The following is a 17304-nucleotide window of genomic DNA, read 5'->3' on the forward strand; positions in this document are numbered from 1 at the left end:
ATAAACTTTAGCTCGCTTTTTAGATGTTTTAAATTCTGTGCTTTGCCACTGCAAATTCTGCACGCTGTGTGTATTTGTAATCTAAGTTACGCTTGAAGTTATATGATGAAATCCATTTTAAAATGGGTTTTAAACTGGGCTTTAGTATTTACATTAAAATGGCTAAATCAATGACCCTTTTACCGATCAGAAATAGCCAGTTCCCTTCATTGACGAACACACTTAACACTGGATTACTTCATCCTGATATATTCAGCCCATCCACGGTACGGCTCCCATCCAAAAGGCCAATCTGCAAAAATCCTCCCACATAGGACGTCAATGCAAATTCCACCTGGGCAAATGAATGGGAATCATTGGACTTGACAAACAAGTACCTGATCTCAAACCCAACCCAACAGCTGCCTGCTTTCAACCTTCCCAGGAAAGAGTGGTCCACACTTCACAGGTTCAGGACCGGCCAGGGCTCCTGCTTAACCAACCTCCCCAGATGGGGCATTAGTACCAGCTCCCTGTGCAGCACCTCACAGAAGAATGTCCAATCCGCAGACACAGCGGAGGCCTATCCGCACCCAACACAGCAGGACCAGAAGAAACTGCTCGGCTGGGGGACTTTGCATTCGCTAAATAAAATACTGGACCGAAGCTCCTTGTGATGAAGACAATTCCTTCAGACTGATCATCATCACATTCAGCCTCAGAATTCTCTCTGCCATGTGTCACTTTGATGACCCTGGTTTCCCGCTTTGGGCAGTTCATCACAATGATATTTTCAGTCAGACCTGAAACTGCTGTTAATTGTTACCCAGTCATTCCTGGGGTTCATTCACCTATTAGTGCTGTTCCAATTCTGTCTTCTATCATAGAATTTACAGTGCAGAAGGAGGCCATTCAGCCCATCGAGTCTGTACCGGCTCTTGGAAAGAGCACCCTACCCAAGGTCAACACCTCCCCCCATCCCAAAAACCCAGTAACCCCACCCAACACTAAGGGCAATTTTGGACACTAAGGGAAATTTATCATGGCCAATCCACCTAACCTGCACATCTTTGGACTGTGGGAGGAAACCTGAGCACCCGGAGGAAACCCATGCACACAGGGAGGATGTGCAGACTCCGCACAGACAGTGACCCAAGCCGGAATCGAACCTGGGACCCTGGAGCTGTGAAGCCATTGTGCTAACCACAATGCTACCGTGCTGTGAGATCCACACCTGCTGAAGATGCTTTCACCCTCATTCGACAGACCCGTGCTCACCACTTCTTGTCCAAGACACAGAGATCTGAAAACCTCCATGCAGCCTGCAAGCTAAACTTATTTCTGCAACCGGATTCAGAATGTGAGTAATATAGAGAACTGTATCATTGAGATACATAGAAAAAACAAAGAAAAATACAGCACAGAACAGGCCCTTCGGCCCACGATGTTGTGCCGAACTTCTGTCCTAGATTAAGAACAAATTAATCTACACCCCATAATTCCTCCACAATTCATGTACCTATCCAATAGCCGCTTGAAGGTCCCTAATGTTTCCAACTCAACTACTTCCACAGGCAGTGCATTCCATGCCCCCACTACTCTCTGGGTAAAGAACCTACCTCTGACATCCCCCCTATAACTTCCACCATTCACCTTAAATTTATGTCCCCTTGCAATGGTTTGTTCCACCTGGGGAAAAAAGTCTCTGACTGTCTACTCTATCTATTCCTCCTGATCATCTTATAAACCTCTATCAAGTTGCCCCTCATCCTTCTCCGTTCTAATGAGAAAAGGCCTAGCACCCTCAACCTTTCCTCGTAAGACCTACTCTCCATTCTAGGCAACATCCTGGTAAATCTCCTTTGCACCTTTTCCAAAGCTTCCACAGGATGAGTGAGGGAGGATTTCGGCTGCAAGAGATGAAGACCTGGAACCCGCTGCCTTAAGCTACCGGAAGCAGAGGTGATCAATTATTTCAAAATGAAATTGGATGGGCACTTGAGGGGAAACAATGTTTCAATAATAATAATCTTTATTAGTGTCACAAGTCGGCTTACATTAACATTGCAATGAAGTTACTGTGAAAATCCCGCAGGGGAACGGGGATATGGAGGGGGAATGGGACTGACTGGATTGCGTGACAGAGAGTCAGTGTTGCCGAATGAACTCCAGTCCCGGAATTTTTTTTTTTTCTTTTTTAAAATAAATTTAGAATACTCAATTCTTTTCCAATTAAGGAGCAATTTAGCGTGGCCAATCCACCTACCCTGCACATCTTTGGGTTGTGGGGGTGAAACCCACGCAGACACGGGGAGAATGTGCAAACTCCTCACAGACAGTGACCTGGGAGGATCGAACCTGGGACCTCGGCGCCGTGAGACAGCAATGCCAACCACTGTGCCACCGTGCTGCCCACTTGTGCTGGACTGACTTTATGACTGGAAATATATAACGTAGCTACAGTATTATATTCCAAAACTAGAAATAATAATAAATGTACTATATTACAGATCCATAGATAATATATCGAATCTGTACCATATAACATTAGACATATCTCTATCTGATATTAATTACTGTCCCCTTAAATGTCAGCCATCTCCTGGGGAAACCAGCCCTTTAATTGTGGACATTGGGAAAGAGACCATCCTTTTAGCCAGACAAATAAATGTGTCAAGCTGAGGGAGCAAAGGATGCCAATGTCTTTAAGAGAGAGAGAGAGAGAGAGAGAGACCTGGGCCAAGCTTTACAGAGCCTGCACCCTCCCTGGATTCACTTCCTTTCCCTTCAGTTGCTGCAAGTGACCAATTGAAGGTGAGAATGAGAAAAGAAATGGAAAGGGGGAGAAAAGAAAGTGTTTTACTCCCAGATGTTGGAGACAGGAGGAAGTTTCAGTCTGAGTGAAGCTCAAATTTCATTCGCACAACGCTCGCGCTCTAATTGGCTGGAGGATCAGAGTCCTTCCGGTCCTCCCATTTTTCCCATTGGTCAATACCTCAGCAGGAAGGTCAGGGGTGGACGTTCCCCCGCATCTGGACGGGTTGGTAGCACAGAGATTAGCACTGTTGCTTCACATTGCCAAGGTCCCAGGTTCGATTCCTGGCTTGGGTCACTGTCTGGGTTGAGTCTGCACGTTCTCCCCGTGTCTGCATTGGTTTCCTCCGGGTGCTCCGGTTTCCTCCCACAACTCCTGAAAGACGTGCTTGTAGGTGAATTGGACATTCTGAATTCTCGCTCTGTGTACCTGAACAGGCGCCGGAGTGTGGGTCTAGGGAATTGTCACAGTAACTTCATTACACTGTTAATGTAAACCTACCTGTGACACTAAGATTATTATTACATGGAAAGCCCCATCTCCCTTAGACATGTGCAGACCCGGGACGTCCTCCCGATCGGCGGATAGAGCGGTTTCCACAACGGGGAGGGGGAAGGGGGGATTTGTGGGAGCTGCGGCCGTCATTACTCACCCAGAGCCCAGTCTCCAAACTCCTGGGATGAAAAGGGGAGGAGGCAGTGACCCCACCCTGACACAAAGTACATCTGGGTGGTCACTGGATTGGATTGTGACGGCCCCCCCTTAGCAAAGCAGTTTGTTAACTTCAGGTATTAAGATGATGTGGAGATGCCGGCGTTGGACTGGGGTGAGCACAGTAAGAAGTCTTACAACACCAGGTTAAAGTCCAACAGGTTTGTTTCAAACACGAGCTTTCGGAGCACTGCTCCTTCCTCGGGTGATTCACCTGAGGAAGGAGCAGTGCTCCGAAAGCTAGTGTTTGAAACAAACATGTTGGACTTTAATCAGGTGTAAAGATTTAGACACCTGGGTGACATATTGGGGAGAGCAACAGGTGAGGGTGAAACTGAACCCCAGAGTCAGCAGCTTCAGGGGAGGAGAATTGAGGAAAAGCAGGAGGAGAATAGTGGGATGAATTAGTGTTACAGTTAATAGGGAGGAAGGAGTGGGTGGGGACAGAGATTTATAGTTTGATAGGAAGGATTTTTCTGTGACAACTAGAATTGTCAGTTCTGAATTTCCATCCTGCAATCACAGTGATGACTTGATGATGTCAATCCTATCACATCCATTAAAGTCTCTCTCAGGTCAGTCTTCCGCCTTCTCTTTCCCAGAGAAAATATCCCCAACCTGTTCAATCTCTCCTGAAACTTAAACCCTCTCAGCTCTGATATCATCCTTGTTAATCTCAGGAAGTTCATTCCAGACTCCAACCACCCTCTGGGTGAATAAACATTCCCTCACACCACTTACTTTGTTCACCAATTACTTAGAATCTGTGCTCTCTCGTTCCTGATTCTCTCTTCAGTGGGAACAGTTTCTCATCATCTACCCTGTCCGAACCCCTGATGATTGTGAATACCTCTATCAAATCTCCTCTCAATTTTATTTTCTCCAAGGAAAATAGACCCAATCTCTCCAATCTATCCTCCTAGCTACAGTTCTTTACCTCTGGAATCTCCTCTGTACTCTATACAATGCCCCCCTTACTCTTGTACTCATTGCCCCTATTAATAAAGTCTGAGATACTATGTGCTTTATTAACTGCTCTCTCCACGTGCCCTGCCACCTTCAATGACTTATATACATTTACAAGGTCCCTCTGTTCCTGAACCCGCTTTAGAGTTTCTCCCTTTATTTTATGCTGTCTCTCCATATTCTTCCAGCCAAAATGAATCACCCCACACTTCTCTGCACTTAACTTCATCCGCCACTTGTCTGCCCAATCAACCAACCTGTCAATGTCCCTTTGAAGTTCAAGACTATCCTCTTCACAGTTGACAATGCTTCAATCTTCGTATCATCTGCAAATTTTGCAATCAAACCCCGAACACCACAGTCTGAGTCATGAATATATATCAGAAAGAGCAAGGGTCCCAACACTGGCCCCCGAATACTGACCCCTGGGGAACTCCACTACAAACCTTCCTCCAGTCTGAAAAACAACCATTTATCACTACTCTCTGTTCCTGTCCCTCAACCAATTCCATATCCAAGTGCCAACTTTCCCTTTTATTCCATGAATTAGATGTTTTCTCACAAGTCTGTTGTTAATTTCAGTATCAAATGTCTTTTGAAAACCCATGTACACCACATCAACAGTGTTGCCCTTATCAACCTTCTCTGTTACTACCTTAAAAAACTCCAGCAAGTTAGTTGAACATAATTTTTTTTTTATGAATCCAGGCTGGCTTTCCTTAATTACCCTGCACTTGTCTAAGTGACTACTGATTTTGCATCAAACTATAGTTTCCAGAAGTGGGACACTTCTGTCCCACTTCTGGGACAGGTAGACTTCTGACTACCACTGAAGTCAGACTGACTGAGCTGTAGTTGCCAGCTTAATCCTCGCATCCCTTTTTGAACAAGGGTGTAACATTCATAATTCTCCAGCCCTGTGTCTAAGACTGGGAAATGTCCCCCTTTTTTTTTACTCTAATCGGCCCAGCTCTCTTTTCCAACTTATTATTTCTATGTTTAAAGATCTTGGGATTCCCCTTTATATTCGCTGCCAGTCTCTTTTCATGCACGCTCCTTGCCTTTCTTGTTAGTTTCTCCATTTCCCCTCTGGTCTTTCAATATTTCAACTGATTCGCCGTTGTATTTTCTACCTGACATCTATGCAATTCATCCTTCTGAACATCACCTCTATCCCTCTCATCATTCCGGGACCTCTGGATTTATTTGTCCTACTTCAAGACAATATACATTTTTCCAATTCTTTCAATATTTCCATTAGATCTGCCTGTAGTGGCAGGAAAAACTATCAGGATAAAATAAATATACTTCATCAGCTTTTGTGGATCATTTCAGTGGAACTGTGCTCTCCCAGGCTCAAAGAGCATCAGCCCACTGGAAGCAAAGTCGTGAGACCGGCCAGTCCAGCAGAAAGAAATCGTCCGACCCTCCCACTTCACCAAGTGGCAGAATCAACACAGTTTAGTCCTGGATGTGATTAACAACAGAATCCAATGCCTGTAATTGCTGGTGAACTCTCTGGTGTCTCCGCAGGCTGGACGAATGAGTGAATCCCTTCCAACACACAGAGCAGCTGAACGGCCTCTCCCCAGTGTGAACTCGCTGGTGCGTCACTAGCCTGGACAGCAGAGTGAAACCCTTCGTGCATACAGAGCAAGTAAATGGCCTCTCTCCGGTGTGAACTCGCTGATGCTCCTGCAGAGTGGAAGACGTTCTAAATCTCTTTGTGCAGTGAGAGCAGCTGAACGGTCTCTCCTCAGAGTGAGTGCCCTGGTGGATCATCAGTCCCTGAGAGCTTTTGAACCCACTCCCACAGTCAGTGCATTTAAAGGGCCTCTCATTGGTGTGAGTGACATTGTGTCTCAGCAGGTTGGATAACTGAGTGAATGCCTTCCCGCATTGAGAGCAGGTGAACGGTCTTTCCCCAGTGTGGACTCGCTGGTGTGCCCGGAGGGTGGATGAATTACTGAATCCTTTGCAACAGTGAGAGCAGGTGAATGGACTCTCCCCAGTGTGAACCCGCTGGTGTCCCCGCAGGGTGGTTGACGTTCTGAACCTCTTTGTGCAGTGCGAGCAGCTGAACGGTCTCTCCTCAGTGTGAATGCGCTGGTGCTCCATCAGTACCTGAGAGCTTTTGAAGCTGCTCCCACAGTCAGAGCATTTAAAGGGCCTCTCATTGGTGTGAGTGACATTGTGTCTCAGCAGGCTGGATAACTCAGCGAATCGTTGCCCACACGTGGTGCAGGTGAACGGCCTCTCCCCAGTATGAACTCGTTTGTGTATCTGCAGTTGGGATAAAGTACTGAATCCCTTCCCACAGTCAGAGCAGGTGAACGGTCTCTCCCCATTATGAACGCGCTGGTGTGTCTGCAGATTGGGTAACTGAGTGAATCCCTTCCCACACTCAGTGCAGGTGAATGGCCGCTCTCCAGTGTGAACTCGCTGGTGTCTCCGCAGGCTGGATGAAACACTGAACCCCTTCCCACACACTGAGCAGCTGAATGGCCTCACCCCGGTGTGAATGCGTCGATGAGTTTCTACTGCAGATGGATACCTAAATAATTTCCCACAGTCTCCACATTTCCAACGTTTCTCCATGGTGCGGGTGTTCTTGTGTCTCTCAAGGTTAGACAATCAACTGAAGTCTAACACAGAACCCGTGTACGGTCCCTCCTCGCTGTGAATGATGTGATTTCTTTCAGGCTGTGTAACTTGTTAGAGCTCTTTCCACAGTTGCTGCGGCAGAACCCACTTACTTGTGTGTATGTCTTGTTGCTTTTCCAGTCACACTGATGTTTAAAGCCTTCAGAAGCAGACAGAGCAGACAAACATTTCTCCTCCTAGATTCCCATGAATTGCGTGACTCTGTCAGATTTTGATGTGAAGTTTGGTTTGTGTTGATGTCTGCAAATCCTCCCTTTCTAACATCCTGTAAAAGGAGTTTACAAAATGTATCACTGTCAGTACAGGGCAGAAATTCAGAAAATATCATTCTAGTTCCTTCTCTCACATTCCCAAATGCTGTAAATCTCCATCCCACACACTCTCCCTCCATTCTCACTCTGCTGTATCTAATATTCACCCTCCCAATTCTCCTGAAGGTGCTGATTCAGGCTGATTGACACTCCTGGACACAGAGACCTGAAAATCTTCATGCAGGCTGCCAGACAGATATAATGTGTTTCATGGATGGATAATGGATAGTTAAAACAGACAGAGAAAAATGTGTTTAATGGATAGGATTATTTCAGTCGGTGAAGATACAGCAGAATGTTCCTGTAAGGCCCCACATGAAGGTCAGAATGAGAAAAAATATGGAAAGGGAGAGAAAAGTGTTTTACTCACAGATGTTGGAGACAGGAAGAAGTTTCAGTCTGTAAAGTTCAATCTTCATTCACAGACAGAGGAGCAGCAGCTTTGCTGGGCAGACAGTGGAGGAAGCCCCCCTGCACCCAAGTGACACAATTGAGTGACTGCAACACTAGCTTCCGGTCCTCCCCGGATTTCCATTGGTTAATCTCCCTCCTGGAGTGGGACCCGCGCGTTAACCCCTCCGGCCCCCCAGGGGGCGCTGAGCTGCTGTCCGATCCGCAGTGTGTTGTTTCTGTGCCCGGTGATATTGCCCCAATGGGAGACTGTGTGCTGGGAACGCCCCTCTGAGTCATTGTGACGTCACAATAGAGTCCTGTCTGAATCCGCCAATAAAGATCATTTTACTCCGTGGTGACGTATGAGGGATCCAGCGCACAGGCCCAGCGCGCGGACACGACCACCCGTCTCCCGTCCCCCGTCCCCCCCCGTCGAGACAAAAGGTTTCCAGGCAACCGCTGACGGCTCCGGCCAGAGCGAGAAGCCGCTCGGTGACCTCTCCCCTCCCCCGGCCCGGGACTGCGCAGGCCTGAAGGAGAAGGGCAGCTGCGCATGTGCGAGCCTTTCAACCCGATTGTCAAAATGAGAATCTGACCAATGAAAAGAGTTGGAGGACCGGAAGGACTCTGGTCATCCAGCCAATCGAATGAAGATTGAGCTTCATACAGACTGAATCTTCCTCCTGTCTCCCACATCTGTGAGTAAAACACTCTATTTTCTCATTCTGACCTTCAATTGGTCACTTGCAGCAACTGAAGGGAAAGGAAGTGAATCCAGGGAGGGTGCAGACTCTGGAAAGCTTGGCCCAGGTCTCTCTCTCTCTTAAAGACATTGACATCCTTTGCTCCCTCAGCTTGACACATTTATTTGTCTGGCTAAAAGGATGGTCTCTTTCCTAATGTTCACAATTCAAGGGCTGGTTTCCCCAGGAGATGGCTGACATTTAAGGGGACAGTAAATTAATATCAGAGATATGTCTAGTGTTATATAGTACATATTAGATATATTATTTATAGTTCTGAAGTAAAGTCAATTTATTATTTCTAGTCATATAATATAATTGCTACAATATATGTTTACAGCCATAGAGTCATCACACCATAGGAGTGCATTGAACAACTCGAGTTGTTGTCGATTCTCCATCGAGCAATTCTGTCAGTCTCGAGTGGGTCTCATTCTGTTTTTCATTTCATTTCAAATTATTGATCATCTCTGCTCAACTCTCCTCATTGGCAGCAAGCTCAAAATCATGATTATTCACAACACCCCCTGTATCTTAACTAACTGAAACAATCCGATGCATTGAACACATTTTTAGTCCAGTAACGCAGTCGTATTTCTGTTCGGCTGCCAGCTGCTTGAAGATTTCCAATGTGCCTGTGTCCAGGACAGGAAGCAATGAGCATGGAACTGTCAATCCGCCTGAATCAGCACCTTCAGGAGAATTGGGAGGGTGAATATTAGATACAGTAGAGTGAGAATGGAGGGAGAATGTGTGGGATGGAAATTTGTATCTTTCAAGGAATGAGAGGAAAGAATGTTACATAGAAACTAGAATTGTGTTATGAATTTCTGTCCTGTATTAACAGTGATGACTTTTGTTCACACCTTTTCCAGGATATTACAAAGTGAGGATTTACAGTCAGAAATCTCAAACCAAATATCACGTCAGGATCCGACAGCATCACTCAATTCATCAGGACCAGAATATCATTAACCTTTGAATCTAGAAGGAGAAATGTTTGTCTATTCTGTCTGCATCAGAAAGCTTCAAATATCAGCGTGACTGGAAAAGCACCGAGACACACACACCCGAGTGAGAGGGTTCCAGAGCACTGACTGTGGAAAGAGCTTTAACCAGTTGCACAGCGTGGGGAAAAATTGTACCATTCACAGCAGGGAAAGACCTTATCCATGTTCTGCGTGAGACTTCAACTGATTGTTTAACCTGAAGAGACAGGAGGACACCAGCATCATGGAGAAACATTGGAAATGTGGGGACTGTGGGAAGGGATTCCGGTACCCATCAGAGCTGGAAATTCATCAACGCAGTCACACTGGCGAGAGACCTTTCACCTGCTCTGTGTGTGGGAATGGGTTCAGTGATTCATCCACACTCCGGGAACACCAGCGAGTTCACACTGGAGAGAGGCCATTCATCTGCTCTGTGTGTGGGAATGCATTCAGTCGTTCATCCCAACTGTTGACACACCACCGAGTGCACACTGGGGAGAGGCCGTTCACCTGCTCTGTGTGTGGGAAGGGATTCATTCGGTTATCCAACCTACTGAGTCACAATATCACTCACACCGAGGAGAGACCCTTTAAATGCTCTGACTGTGGGAGTGGCTTCAAAAGCTCTCGGGACTTAATGATCCACCAGCGCATTCACACTGAGGAGAGACCGTTCAGCTGCTCTCACTGCACAAAGAGGTTTAGAACGTCAACCGCCCTGCAGACACATCAGCGAGTTCACACTGGGGAAAGGCCGTTCAGCTGCTCTGACTGTGGGAAGGGATTCACTCAGTTAACCAATCTGCAGACACACCAGCGGGTTCACACTGGGGAGAGGCCATTCATCTGCTCTGACTGTGGGAAGGGATTTACCCAGTTATCCACCTTGCAAAAACATCAGCGAGTTCACACTGGGGAGAGGCCGTTCACTTGCTCAGTGTGTGGGAAGGGATTCACTCGGTCCACACCCCTGCTGAGACACCAGAAAGTTCACGAGTGATTACAAGAGTTGGATTCTGCTGTTGTTAATCACATCCAGGACTGAACCATGTTCATTCTGACACTTGGTGAAGTGGGAGGGTCGGAGGGTTTCTTTCTGCTGGACTGGCCAGTCTCACGACTTTGCTTCCAGTGGGCTGATGTTCTTTGAGCCTGGGAGAGCACATTTCCCTGAAATGAGCCACAAAAGCTAATGAAGGACATTTATTTTATTCTGGACAGTAAATAGTGTTTTTCCGACCACTTTAGGTCAATCAAAAATAAATGCAGAATTCCTTTCTAAACAGGCTGGTTCTGCAACTACAGCAGTTTTCACAGTCCCTGTTCTAGTCTAAGATTGGCTACTTTTCCCATCATGCCTTGTGGATGCTTAGCTGTTCGCTGTCTGGCTACAGTCCCCCTTTGATCAATGAAGCCTCAGTGAATTGGACCACAGATGTGGCTGGTTTAGCTCACTGGGCTAAATCGCTGGCTTTTAAAGCAGGCCAGCAGCACGGTTCGATTCCCGTATCAGCCTCACCGGACAGGCGCCAGAATGTGGCGACTAAGGGCTTTTCACAGTAACTTCATTGAAGCCTACTCGTGACGATAAGCAATTTTCATTACATTTTTCATTTCCTGATTATACCCCATCTTGCGGAAGCAGACATTCAAGTCCACTTTAATTTTATCTCTCTTTCATTCATGTTTTCACACAAACAATTCCATTTTTAACTTCCCTTCCATCTCAACTTCCGAACATTTAAACATGACCAAAGTAGACTCTTGATACAAGAAAATCAGAATTATAACCATAAGGTGTGAAGCAATTCTTATTCCCGGGTGTATCTGTACGTTTGTAACCCAGTTCCAAATATCATCCTCTCCAGTTGGTCACTTGAATCATTTCAGTCTGTTGCCCGGTTCCCTCAGCTTTCTGAATGACTTTGACAAATGTTTTTGATGAGCTCTGACTCATTGTTTTTTTGATCCATTGCAAATCCTCTGGGAAAAGCTTCATGTTAGTTTCATTTACCCAAATTCTGTTTAATCTCGCCATGACATTATTACAATATTTTTATTGCCATTTGAATTTAATATAAAGACAAAGCTTTGCAGACAAAGAACAACACAAGAACAACGATAATAATAGTTAACAATAAAAACAAAACCCGAGCCCCGTGCTGTCACCATATCCGTGATTGAAATGAAATGAAAATCGCTTATTGTCACAAGTAGGCTTCAAATGAAGTTACTGTGAAAAGCCCCTAGTCACCACATTCCGGCGCCTGTTCGGGGAGGCTGGTATGGGAATTGAACCGTGTTGCTGGCCTGCCCTGGTCTGCTTTCAAAGCCAGCAATTTAGCCCTGTGCTAAACCAGACCCTGATTGAGGTCCCAGTGTCACTTTACATTATTTAATTTTCGTGGGAGGGCGACTCCCTCCATTTTCCTGGTTTAGCCTGTGTGGGAGGGGTTTGTATTCCCTCCTGTGGGGGCCCTGACCCCCCCCCCCCCCCCCCGTTCCTTCTCTGCTATTCACAAGCTCCCGTCCATCCAGTTGACATTCCCTGTCCACCCCTCCAACCCACACGCAGGAGGAGATGGAGTTGATCCTGTACAACACCTCGATCCAGAATCTTCCCCCTATCGGGCAGCACAGTAGCATAGTGGTTAGCACAATTGCTTCACAGCTCCAGGGTCCCAGGTTCAATTCCTGGCTGGGTCACTGTCTGTGCGGAGTCTACACGTTCTCCCCGTGTCTGCGTGGGTTTCCTCTGGGAGCTCTGATTTCCTCCCACAGTCCAAAGATGTGCAGGTTAGGTGGATTGGCCATGATCAATTGCCCTTAGTGACCAAAAATGCTAAGTGGGGGTTGCTGGATTGCGGGGATAGGGTAGATACGTGGGCTTGAATGGGTTGCTCTTTGTAAGGGCCAGTGCAGACTCGATGGGCCGAATGGCCTCCTTCTGCACTGTAAATTCTATGAAATCTCCATGCTGATTTCCCCCCACCCCCATTTCCGTCTGGTCTCATCCAGTGGCGTCCTGACCTTTTCCATAAGTCATCAGTAGATGTCGCCACACTTGTCACCCCCTAACCAGTCCAGCCCTACCATTAGAACATAGAACAGTACAGCACAGAACAGGCCCTTTGGCCCTCGATGTTGTGCCGAGCCATGATCACCCTACTCAAACCCACATATCCACCCTATACCCGTAACCCAACAACCCCCCCCCTTAACCTTACCTTATTAGGACACTATGGGCAATTTAGCATGGCCAATCCACCTAACCCGCACATCTTTGGACTGTGGGAGGAAACCGGAGCACCCGGAGGAAACCCACGCAGACACGGGGAGGACGTGCAGACTCCGCACAGACAGTGACCCAGCCGGGAATCGAACCTGGGACCCTGGAGCTGTGAAGCATTTATGCTAACCACTATGCTACCGTGCTACCATTGTGTCCAGAAATGTGTCTGGGTCTTTGCGGGAATATTTTTGTCTCCTTGCGGAGAAAATCAGGCAGCTGCAGGTACCTGAGCTCATTCCCTTAAGGGAGTTGGAGCCTCTCTGTGAGTTCCCCATGGTTACCAGTCTGTTGTCCATGTCCTCTCCTGTCAGTGTCCCTCTGTCCTCCCGCCACGACCCAAATGTGGCGTCTACCTTCGCCGGTGTGAACCTGTGGTTGTTGCAGCTGGGGGCCTCTATGGACACCTCACCCAGTTCGAAGTGCCGCCTGAACAGGTTCCATGTCCTTAGGGTGGCCACTACCGCTGGGCACCTGGAGTATGTGGTGGGGGTCGGCGAGGGGGCCGGGGGGGGGGGGGGGGGTTGTTAGGAGAGTGGTACTGTGGCCAGCGCTCGGAGAGACGTCCCCATGCAGTAGGCCTCCTCCATTCAGACCCAGTCTGCCTCCAGTTCCCTTAGCCACCCCCCTCACCTCTCCGCGTTTGCCGCCCAGTGGTAAAGTAGGAGATTTGGTCGAGCCAGGCCTCCCACATGCCGCCCCCGTTGTAAAACAATCTGACCTCTTCCCTCGCCCAAACAAAGATCGTGATTAACTTGTCGATCCTGGTGAAGAAGCATTTGAGGATGAAGATCGGGAGTGATCTGAACACAAAGTGGAACCCAGGCAGTACATTCATTTTGATTGTCTGTCCCCTTCCCGCCAGGTAAAGAGGGAGTGAGCCCCATCTTTACAGGTCCCTCTTCACCTCCTCCTCCAGGCTGGAGAGGTTCCATTTGCGGAGCCTCTACCAGGCGTGGGCCACTTAGATCCCCAGGTACCTGAACTTGGTTTGGTCCACTTTATTAAATGGCAGTTCCTCCATTTCTGTTCCTCCCTCTCGGGGGTTTACCAGGAAGGTTTTGCTCTTTCCCCGGTTGAGTTTGTAACCTGAGAAGGCGCCAAACTCCCTGAAGAGTCCAGTTAGCTTTCTAATCCTTGCTCGGGGGTACGACATGTAGAGGAGCAGGTCATCAACATCGAGTGAGACTCTGTGCTCTCTGCCTACTCTCCCAGTGCCCGTCCCCCAATTCACCGATCTGAGGGTAAAGGTCAGTGGCTCGATTGGATTAGCTATTTTATCGTCAAGTGTACTGAGGTACAGTGAAAAGTATTTTTCTGCGAGCAGCTCAACAGATCATTTAGTACATGAAAAGAAAAGAAAAAATACATAAGAGGGCAATACAAGGTACACAATGTAAATAGACACCGGCATCGGTTGAAGCATACATGGTGTGGTGTTAATCAGATCAGTCCATTAGAGGGTCATTTAGGAGTCGGGTGACAGTGGGGAAGAAGCTGTTTTTGAATCTGTTCGTGCGTGTTCTCAGACTTCTGTATCTCCTGCCCGATGGAAGAAGTTGGAACAGTGAGTAAGCCGGGTGGGAGGGGTCTTTGATTCTGGGGATTTTAAAAAATAACTTTAGAGGAGCCCCCGCTCCCCCCCTCCCCCTCCCCCCCCCCCAGCTTCTGCTCCCCCTTCTGAATAGTAACATGAGGGGCCTTAACAGGCCGGTGAAGAGATCCGGAATCCTCGCCCATCTCAAAAGTCTGAGGGTGGACTTAGCCTTGCTACAGGAAACACACCCTTGAGAGAGAGAGAGAGACTGACAGCGGGTAAGGAAGGGCTGGGTGGGACAAACATTTCACTTCTGTTTTGATACAAGGACAAGAAAGGAGGGGGGTGCATACTAATCAACAGGACTGTATGATTGACGGCGACGAGCACAGTGACAGACCAGGGGGTGGCACGTGATGGTCCATTAGTGGAGATGCTTGCTTTCAGGGCTTTGTACATATAGAAGGGACTTTCGTTGGCAGATTCGTTGCCTTAATACCCTGTATTCATTTTAACCGGCTGCCTGACTATATTTCATGGAAATAGGCACTTGGCAAAGCATGATGGATAGTTAGCCTTATTTTTAGTCAGGGAGTTCTGTATGAAACAGTCAGAAGGTCATACAATGTAAACAAGCGTACAGCTGCACATTGTTTTGCTGACAGCAGACAAGTATTATTTTTCTTAGGCGAGGAACCCAAGGCCTGTTATTAAACTCTAACTCCAGCCTGCTCGCTTTTCTGTCTTTTTGCTAGTCTAAAGAATGCCTTTTGTCCTGGATATTGCTTCCTGTATCATATAAATTGCTTGCCTTACCTTTGTAAAGCGGGGACATTTGGAATGACTGTGGTCTCTCTAATCCCCTCCCCCGCACTGCGTGCTAAATAAAGGACCTTTGACGAAAGCTCAAACTGCTGACTTATAATTTCTTCAACAGTACAATAATTTTTTTCAAAAAATAAATTTAGAGTAGCCAATAATGTAACCCAGTGCGCAAACCGCTCCAAAATATCAAACAAGTACACCCATTCCACTTGGTTAAATGCCTTCTTGGCATCCATTGGCACCACAACCTCCATCTCACTTCCTCCTGCGGGCATCATAAGTACGTCTAATACCCTCCGTACGTTGGTTGCTAAATAATCTGGCTTTTATGAACCTGGTTTGGTCCTCTCCAACCATGTCCGGCACACACCTCACCACGTCTAGCCAAGATCTTAGCCAGGGATTTTGGATCCAGGAGTGACATCGGACGGTAAGATCCATTGTTCCGGATCCTTGTCCTTTTTTTGGATGAGGGAAGTGGAGGCCTGCGACAATGGGTGGGGAATACCACCCCCCCCCCCCCCCCCCACCCCTCCAGCGCTGCATTGTTCACCCGCACCATTAACGGAGCCAGCAACGCACCAAAGCATTTGTAAAATTCGGCTGGGAATCCGTCCAGACCCGAGGCCTTCTCTGACTGCAGCAAACTCACACATCCCAGCACCTCCCCTTAAACCTATTGGGGGCCCCCCAGGCCTTTTGCCCTCGCCTGATCCCCCCCTCGGAAACTCTAATCCACCCAAACATCACCGTCTCATTTCATCCCCTGGCTGAGGTTCCGATTCGTGTACTCTCTGATGGGAAGGACTCAAACATTTTGTTGATCCCTCCCACGTCCATGACCACCTCGCCTCCCTCAGCCTATTTATTTCCCGAGCAGCTGTCCGTTTCCCCAGTTGGTGGGTGAGCATCCTGCCAGCCTTCTCTCTGTACTCGTCCACGAACTCTCCAGCTCTGCGCAGTTGTCTCACTGCCTTATCTGAAGTGACCAGATTAAACTCCACCTGGAGTCTCTGGCGCTTCTTCAACAGCGTCTCGTCATGTGATTCCAGGGAACTGCGATCGAACCCCAAGATCGCCTCCACCAATCCTGTTTGCTCCTCTTGCTCCACCCTCAGTCTGAGCGTCTAGATCAGGGGTGGGCAAACTTTTCCGTGCAAGGGCCACATTCAGAAATTCACAATTTTAAAGGGCCGCATAGTATATTAAGTAAAATAATTACTTCACCCGGTTATGATTCTGGGCGCCTCATATAGAACATAGAACAGTACAGCACAGAACAGGCCCTTCGGCCCTTGACGTTGTGCCGAGAAATGATCACCCTACTCAAGTCAACGTATCCACCCTATACCAGTAAGTAACCCAACAGCCCCCCCATTAAAATTTTTTTTTTAATGACTTGGTGGGCCGCATAAAGACCTTAGGCGGGCCGCATGCGGCCCGCGGGCCGTAGTTTGCCCACCCCTGGTCTAGATTGAGATGAGCTCTCCCCCAACCACATCCTTCAGTGCCTCCCACAGCACAGCACCCCCGGCAGAGACCACCCCCACATAGCTACGGGTTCCCCCTTCCAACCTCTCGCATATTCCCTTATCGGCAAGGAGACCAGCATCCAGTCTCCACTGAGGTCTGCAAGGGGATGGCTTTTCCGCCCGCATCTCCATCCAGTGTGGAGGGGGGAGGGGGGGGGTCAGACCACCACGATCGCCGAGTACTCTGTCCCTGCCACTCGTGAAATCAACGTCTTCTTTCTGTTGTGTTATGCTTCTTCATGTAGCATAAGCTCCTTCCTTAATGTATGCTCTGACAAAGGAAGGTTCAGACTTGGAGATCGGTTTAACACATTTATTGAACACATTTATTGAACAGTTAACAATTCTACTTGAGTTCGACTCTCCTGCTGATCTTGCTATAGTAACTCAGTCTAACTAACCATCTGCTCTAATCCATGCGGTGGGTGTGATGCTCCCTGATCTGCCCCTGTCTCTCTGAGTGTCGCCTGTGGAAAGAGAAAGAGCATGTGGGCAGAAAGAGGGGCAGCACGGTAGCATGGTGGTTAGCATAAATGCTTCACAGCTC

General features: G+C 47.8%; 1 protein-coding gene across 1 annotated transcript; it reads right to left on the minus strand.

Moving 5' to 3' along the window:
* Positions 1 to 5644: 5644 nt before the first annotated feature.
* Positions 5645 to 8252, minus strand: LOC119951214 (gastrula zinc finger protein XlCGF8.2DB-like). Its single transcript, XM_038774249.1, has 2 exons — positions 7817 to 8252; positions 5645 to 7400 (listed from the first exon to the last, which is right to left on the minus strand). The coding sequence occupies exon 2, from the start codon at positions 7067 to 7069 to the stop codon at positions 5933 to 5935; it is 1137 nt and encodes a 378-aa protein (XP_038630177.1). The 5' UTR covers positions 7070 to 7400; positions 7817 to 8252; the 3' UTR covers positions 5645 to 5932.
* Positions 8253 to 17304: the final 9052 nt, after the last annotated feature.

Source organism: Scyliorhinus canicula, chromosome 17 (genome assembly GCF_902713615.1).
Source record: "Scyliorhinus canicula chromosome 17, sScyCan1.1, whole genome shotgun sequence".
In the NCBI taxonomy this organism is placed as follows: Eukaryota; Metazoa; Chordata; class Chondrichthyes; order Carcharhiniformes; family Scyliorhinidae; genus Scyliorhinus; species Scyliorhinus canicula.

Bases quoted from the DNA above. Each gene is read 5' to 3' on its own strand.
- LOC119951214 (XM_038774249.1), bottom strand. From the start codon at position 7,069: ATGGAGAAACGTTGGAAATGTGGAGACTGTGGGAAATTATTTAGGTAT.